General features: G+C 39.3%; 1 protein-coding gene across 1 annotated transcript in view; it reads right to left on the bottom strand.

The window, feature by feature from the left end:
* Positions 1-288: 288 nt before the first annotated feature.
* pde8b (phosphodiesterase 8B) overlaps positions 289-8338 on the bottom strand; it is a 315649-nt gene continuing 307599 nt past the window's right edge. The window contains exons 20-22 of the mRNA XM_080189730.1: positions 5890-6057; positions 4658-4787; positions 289-2967 (exon numbers count right to left, since the gene is read on the bottom strand). Of these exons, the coding sequence (XP_080045856.1) occupies positions 2858-2967; positions 4658-4787; positions 5890-6057 (408 nt within the window). The 3' untranslated portion in view covers positions 289-2857. The remainder of the gene's footprint in view (positions 2968-4657; positions 4788-5889; positions 6058-8338) is intronic.

Genomic DNA, 8338 nt, shown 5'->3' with positions numbered 1-8338 from the left:
ATCAGTTCAACCACGTTGAGGGGAAGTTGGCAACTTTGCTGCTCCAGGATATAGCCACACAGAGCTCTCTTAAGTGCTCTGAAAACTTTCTTGCGGGTCTATGCAACAATGATGGCTGCTAAGCTAGAGTACCACCCCGTGGAGGATGATTCAAATAATGGGGTCACCCAAATCTCACCAGCAGTACTATGCAAAGCTGTGCAAGCAGAAAGGTAACAATGCACACCAAGATACATTGATAAAACAACATTGTATTTATTTATATTTATTGTTGCACGTATTGTCCCAGTAGTGAACAAAATTACTATAGCATTGTCTATAAACAATTGTATATTTTGTTACAATTTTTCTATATACATACACATAAGTATATGTATGCTTCACATTAGAGATTGATACTTGCTTTACCTGTAATTTTGTTTTTGGTCCTTTGTGTATTTACTTTTCTCATTGTTAATTCAGTCTCAGTTTGTTTGCAGTTGTGACTTTACAGCATGCTGCCTGGTCACCTCATTAGGTTTAACTGCAACAGAGTCAGACTGTTCAGCTCCCAATCCATTTGGGTCTTTTTCTCACGTGTTCCTTTATCCCACAGTTCCTGCCAATACATTCACACTGAATGCAACTGACTTTTAGCAGTCAGAACTGAAAGATTACTTCTGTTTACACACTGTATTTCCATCCATTTTTAATTTGAAAGAAAAAAAAATGACTGATATACTTTGTGAATGGTATTGAAATAGCCCAGAATGAAGTTGAAGGAAGAGTTTGAGCACATGTAGCTCTGAGCATGCAAACAATGCAGAGGAGCAATCAACAGCAATGCAATGCTGGACCACATACCAAAAACAGCAGAATACAAATCAAAGGGCGTCATGATCAAATGGCACGGCATTCTGCGTCAGGCTGCATCTTGAGTAGTGTGTCTAGTTCAAGATACCAAGCCACAAGGAAATATTAGAGGTAATGCAGAGAAGAAATGTGTGTGAAGAACGGAGGCCAGAAGTAAGAAAAAGATTTCAAGAAACTTGAGTTTTTCGGCTTTGACAAAAGGCATCTAAGCATACTTGAGACAGTTAATCATATGGAAAATTGAAATCTGTAAAGTTATTATCAAATAAATTGCATGAATGTGACAAGGACCACAAGTTAAAACTAGTGAAAGACAAATTTAGGACTAACATCTGGCAGTTCTTTGTCATGTAATGATTAATACTTGGAACACGCCCCTGTATAGAACACTTAGGCTTTGTCGTGCCTAATGACACATGAGGCAGCCAAGCACATGCTTATGTATGTTTCTATGGTTTGCTTTTTCCTGAAACAGATCACCAGCAGCTATACCTTGAGCAGCACCACCTCACATTGGTATGGTTGAACAGGAAGTTCTGCTGTTCTTATCACTTGCTATAGGTGTATTGGAAAGAATTACAACTAGATTGGGTGACACTCAACCTGTTTGGCCACATTATGAACACAACTTCCTTGGCTTGCAAGTCCTGGAGTGGTACATGAACCTAGAGCTTCTGGTTAAGAGACAGGGATGTTACCTACCACACCACAAGATCTCCACCTCTAATAGTGGAAATGATATGGCTCCTGCAATAGAATCATATAATTCTAGAGTGCAGAAGGAGGCATGGAGCATCTTATCCAGGCCCTATCCTCGCAACCCCACATATTTATCTGGCTAATCCCCCTATCCAACACATCTTGGGATACTAACGGGCAATTTAGCATGGCCAATTAACCTAACCCGCACATCTTTGGATTGTGGGAGGAAACTGGAGCACCATGTGGGAGGAAAACCATGCAGAGAATGTACAAACTCCACACAGACAGTGACCCAAGGCTGGAATTGAATCCAGGTCCCTAGCGCTAACCACTGTGCCACCATGCCAAGGGACATTAGGATACACCTGGATTAATAAGCTGAGACAAATGGCACCTCATTTTTAAAAATTAAGTGGCGTTATTCAGAACATACAGGACAGTTACGTAGGGGGTTGTTGCATATATTGAATTGAATACTAATGTAGGTGAAACCCGCAAGCTTTAGTGCATATTCCACATAAATCAGTATGGAATGCAGAAATAACTTATTTGATACATTCAATCACATTTTGGAAACTGAATTGATTTCAGTTGCATTGACTTCAGGCTTTTGGCACAGATTAAGTAAGGCCCCGAAAAGGTAGAACTTAAAAAATATCAAATCAGAATAAACAGTGTGACATAAATTAAAGGATCACTCTCTCACAACAATTTGTTGAACTGATTATTGTTTCATTTCAATTGGAGAAAAGATTTATTTCTACGTTAAGTATTCATAGAATATGTAAACCTATTACTGTCCAGCGATGCCTTAATGCCCCAACTGTAATTTATTAAAATCAATGGCAAATTGGTGAATGTAGTTAGAACATTGCCCCTAGTTCTTCAGAATGCCTAAAACTTTGAGAAAAGAGTTCTACAGGAAATGAAAGACTTACATATATTAGTTTCAAGGTGATAATTGCAAAAACAGTGCTTTCATTGTGCCTTTTCTCAACAAAGATGTACTACTTTTCCTTACTCTGTGATATTCCTCAGGAATGTTACTAAAATTTACTTGAACATGACAAAGTCAGTGTTGAAATTCAAGAGATCTGTGCTATTCAGTTTGTAATTGGGACACCACCATGAAAATTCAATATAATTTTCTGCACACTGTACATCAAGTTTTCCTGCATTGTGGAAGATTTATATTACATTACAAATTTACATTCACTTGAACTAAAATAGAATCTCTTTAATGGCTTTGCTTTAGTCATGAGTTAGAGGTTGGCAAACACAATAAGTTGTCCGTTCACCTTTTTTAAAGATCAGGTGGAGGTCGCAGACCTTTGCACTTGCATTCATCTAGGGTTTTCCAGTACTTGTAGTTCTCAGCTAGGTGCTGTATTAATTTGGGGAGGTTTGCAAATGCTGAAAAGGAGACAGTTGAAATGACATCAAAATAATTATTAAATGATTGAAAATTACTTAATTCAAAACACACAAAACCGTCTTTTCAAATGAAACACAGAAATGTAACAAAGTAAACAAAGACAATCTGGCCTTTTTAATAGGAACATTGGAATTAGGTGCAGAAGTAGGCAAATTCAGCCCTTTGAGCCTGCTCCACCATTCAATCAGATCATGGCTGATCTCTCCCTGGTCATCAAATCCACCTCCCCACCTGTTCCCCGTGTCTCTTTTTAAAAAAAATCTATCTGCTTAAAACTATTCAACAATTCAGACTCCACTGCTCTATAGGGCTCAATGTAGTAATGGTGTATTACTCTGAGGTATGGTATTTACATTATCTCATGATATTAGGTCTTTTATCTAGGATATATATCTATGTATAGGTTCTACTACATTCATATGTGCCAAGAAGCGAATATCCGCCAATAGGAAGTAAACTAGCTATGAAGGAAAATACAAGATTTTATTGTGTTGATTGTTTTCTCCTTCACAACACATGGCTGGCTGTGTACCCAGGGTTTTTTCTGTGCTTCACACTTTCCATCAGATTTGTAATTGAACATTTAATATGGGTAAAAGTGGACAAAATCTCCATAACCAATCACTCTGATGTTACCCTTTGGCATTCCTGAAGAGACATTTTAATATTATTCCAGTAAATAATAATTGCTCCCAGTACATAATAGGTGGACACCACATTCAGGTAAATAATGCTTCTGAATTTTCTTTTGACATAACTTTATTGGAGTTGGGGCAAAACCCCCCATTTACAAAGTGTGAACGGGGTTTCCAGCTCACTAATAACCAAGCCATAGCGAAGAAATTCCTGGGAATTTCAGATTCTTCCTCTGAGCTGTAGTGAATACATCAGTTTTTTTAATTCGATGGATGCGAACATTGCTGGCTGAGCTAGCATTTGTTGCTCGTCCCTAAATACCATTGAACTGAGTGGCTTGCTAGGCCATTTCAGAGGGCAGACCAAGTAAGGTTGACAGATCTTCTCTGAAGGACTTAGTGAATCATGGGTTTTTACAACAATGGTTTCATAATCAGATTTCTTTTTATTTAATTCAAATCCCACCATCTGCCTGATGGGATTTGAACTGGGGTTCCCAGAGCATTATCCTGTGACTCTGGATTATGGCTCCAGTGACAATACCATTGCACCACTGTGAGAACGTAATCAATGATAACATTGGATCTGTTGTGATGTGACCAATGGGAACATGCGGTAAGGGTCAGCTGACCCAGTAACCTATGTAACCAATGGCAAAATGCTATGGTGGTCAGCTGACCAGCTGACTCTGTACAAATAAGAAGCAGCTGGGGTTTGTGGGAGTTTGGAATGGCCCTGGGTGAGGCTTCAAGTGTTGAAGTAATGATGTTTCTTTATTAAATCTTTTTCTTTGATTTACAAGTTGGAGTAAGTCTTGTTTTGTTTTATTGCCTACAACTGAAGAGTTCCTTCTGGTGGATCAACAGCCATCACCTTCCCTTGTTACGCCGCCATCACTCCTTGTTAAAAGTATAACAAAGTTAGAATTTAAAAGTACACAAACCCGAATGGTGTGAAGGTCATTGACATATTAAAAAACAACATAAAAATGCACATATCAATTATTTTTAAAAATCAAAATGACTTTCTTACCATCCCAAGCATCAAACATGTCAGTTATAAAATAATCAATAAACGATATTTGAGATTTTGGAATACTGCAGGTATTCCGATCAAAGACTGGCATCACAACTGGTAGGCCTTGACGTTTCTCCTCATCTGTCTGTTGACAAAGATAGTAATTGTTACATGAATAAAGCAGATAATGGTGTCATCAGGCATGAAGCCTGTAGTTTAGTTTTGTGCATAAAAATAAACTATAGACTGATGACCAATGCAAGGAAGGTTCAAATGTGGTGACTTAAACAACCTGAGGAATTTTCTGACTTTGTTGTCCAATAAGGAGAAAAGAGTCCCACTCATCCAGATAGCAGAGGAGAAGATTGGGTGGCAAATACTCGTTAGGCACTCCAGATACACTAGGCTCCCACAGAGAGTAAATTAGAATATTACACTTTGCAATCTTTTCTGATTAAAGCAGATACACAGATAGTTTCACTTAATACAGATCAAATGTCTTGGTTTGGACTATTCACTCTTTCTCCCTCTCCAATTTTTCTCCCTTGTCCGAATATAGTTTTATGGGCTCCAGTTGCTTTCTGGTACTTTGCCCTAATATTTGTGGCTATTATTCAAATCATTTTGCATTAAGTGTTAGCTGACCTCTGAACATACAAGTTGGCATCTATAAAAATCAGGAATGGGGATCCTGACTGATTTCCTATCCCCGGGGCACTGTGGCCAACTGCAATGTTCCAACAACTTCCCTGGCCTAAGTCAGAACAAATGGACTGGGCTTTCTTAATGGCTAAACTTGAATAAATGAGAGTTTTGTTCCTAACCACATGAATATAGAAACATTAAAAAATAATGGGCAAGATTTTCTGGCCTCCCGGCTACAGGTTTCTTCTGAGTGGAAGCAGCGCACAGTTCATTGGAGGTGGGATCTTCTGTTCCTGCCACTGTCAGTGGGACTTTCCATTGAATCCATCCATGCTGGGGGTGCACTGTCAGCGGGACTGGAAGATCCCACCAGCGTGAACGGCTGGAAAGTTCTGATCAATTAGACAGAATTATTTAAACTGTGAAAATATACTTCCAGGAAGGATAAGCTAAGAAGCTTGTAGTAAACTGGAAAGGTTATAATATGAAGAAGATGAAAATAGCAGAGCAATTCCTCTCTATCAGTTTAAACTCATCTGAGTTCAGTTAAAGCATGTTGATCCCATTCAACATTAAATAATGGTGAAATATTGCAATGTTACCTGAGAAAAATATTCTTCTGAAATTCTCCCCGCCCATTCGACACATAATTTCACTGAGCGGCAAGGGTTAGCGACATCAGCACATTTAATCAACATACGTTTAATGAGCAACCTGTCCTCAATTGAGTTCTTTATACTGGACAGACATTCACCATCACTGCATTCACTCTGGAACACAACAGAAATCAATCATTTATATAATTACCAACAATTTAGATTGCAAGGTTAAATCCATGTTATGAAACACAATGTAGGGTGGGATTTTCCAGCCACACTTGGCTCAAAATTGGAAAACCCCACCCAAGGACAACAGACCTTTGCATGGTTTCCCCCCCTCCCCCCTGCCCCCTCCCCACCCTGTGGCAGGCGGGATGGGAAAATTCCTCCCTTTGGGTTTCTTCTCACACTCTCCCCCATATGGAGTCAGTTAGATGCTCTAGGGAAATGGCATCATTGGCCATTGACACCAATTTTAAAATATATATTTTAACTTTTTTTATGGGAAGTGAACATCATTTGCTAGGCTAGTATTTATTGCCAATTCCTGGTTGTCCTTGAGCAGATGATGGTGAGCTGCTTTCTTGAACTGCTGCAGTCCCTGAGGTGTAGGTACACCCACAGGACTGTTGGGGAGGAAATTCCAGGATTTTGATCCAATGACAGTGAAGAAATTGTAATATATTTCCAAGTTAGGAAGAGATTTGACTTGGAGGGGAACTTCCAGGTGCTGATGTTCTCAGGTATTTGCTGCCTTTGTTCTAGATGATGGTGGTCATGGATTTGGAAGCTGCTGCCTAAGGAATCTTGATGAGTTCCTGCAGTACATCTTGTAGATGGAAGACATTGTTGTCACTGTCTGGCGTGTGGAGGGATTCAATATTTGTGGAATGGGTAGCAATCAAGTGGGCTTTGTCCTGGATGGCATCCAGCTATTGAGAACAGCACTCATTCAGGCAAGTGGAGAATATTCCAACAGATTCCTGACCTGTGTTTTGTAGATGGTGGGAAGGCTTTGGCAGGTTAGGAGGTGAGTTACTCACCACAGGATTCCTAGCCTTTGACCTACTCTTGTAGCCACAATATTTATACGGCTAGTCTAGTTCAGTTTCTGGTCAATGGTAACCCCAGGATGTTGATAGTAGGAGATGGTAATACCATTGATTGTCTTGGGATAGTGTTAGATTCTTTCTTGTTGGAGACGGTCATTGACATTTGTGTGGTATGAATGTTACTTGCCACTTGTCAGCCCAAGCCTGCAAATTGTCCAAGTCTTGCTGCATTTGGACAATTCTCAGGAGGTCTCTAATCTCCTGCCAAAGTCACACCAGAAGATCAGGAGAACCCCCATGGAAATTCAAGGCTATTTTATTAAAATTATTTACCTTACAATTAAGTCTTTCTAAAAACAGAATAAGTTCTGGTGAACTCTACATTCAAGAGGAAGAATGCAGGTAATTGGAAATGTTCTACTTTGGTATCAGTGCTATCACTGAGCACTGCTAACTCACGTGGAAATGGATCCAGTCCAATGTGAAATTTGCTTTATATTGCATCAACATCGTATTTTAGTTGAAAAATCACAAAAGCACACTACCTGCATCCATGTGGCATTTTCATTCCCCTCACCAGTTATCCTATCAACTGTCTAAGGTTCGAAACTCAAGTGCTAAGTTAAATTGAATTTTGATGTCCTTTCTTCAAACTCTACAGCATTCATCCTGTCTTAAAGCTTTCATCTATGTCCTTAAACTTCACTCATCTATAGTTCTGTGATTTTCTCTAATCCTTTAACCTCTCACCAAACCGTCTTCTACTCTCATCATTAGTGCACTTCCTGCTTTCTTTTTGCCTAATCATTGATAGTGGAGTTTTCAGCCACCTGGACTCCATATTCTGGAATATTCTTCCTACACCTCTCTACCCTCCATTAATAACTTATGACGAAACCTTCCCAAAATCCTTCTTTTTGTTGAAGTGATTGTTGCTCTGGCCTCTTAAACCCGAACAGAAAAAGAAGGATAAAATCCAGGTTACCAAGAGCTTCTGGGGAAATGTACACAATATATTATGGACAAAACCATAGGAATATCTGTCCAAACTGTATGCCAACCAATGAGGAGGCAGCAGCACCAAAATCTCAAAATAGGCTTTAACCTGCAGTACAGAGCTTGTTGAGCAAATGAGATTGCACATGAGGGGAAGGCATAGCTAGCTGATTATTCTCCAAATCACCAAAAGGTTTGGGCTGAGTAAACATAGCCAATTTGATTGTCCAGCACTACAACCACTTCTGTGAGCACTCAGATAGAATGGTCCATATTTAAAGGTTTGACCAAACATGGTAAAAGATAGCTGAAAGTAAAGGTGACCAGCCACCATAGTTGACTGAGGGGAAATCTACATTGCTTCACACAAAGGATATTGAAAAAGTAAAATAACCCACTAAGGA

Source organism: Carcharhinus amblyrhynchos, chromosome 5 (genome assembly GCF_965287045.1).
Source record: "Carcharhinus amblyrhynchos chromosome 5, sCarAmb.v2.hapA, whole genome shotgun sequence".
Classification (NCBI taxonomy): Eukaryota; Metazoa; Chordata; class Chondrichthyes; order Carcharhiniformes; family Carcharhinidae; genus Carcharhinus; species Carcharhinus amblyrhynchos.
This window is presented reverse-complemented; position numbering and strand designations above follow the sequence as displayed.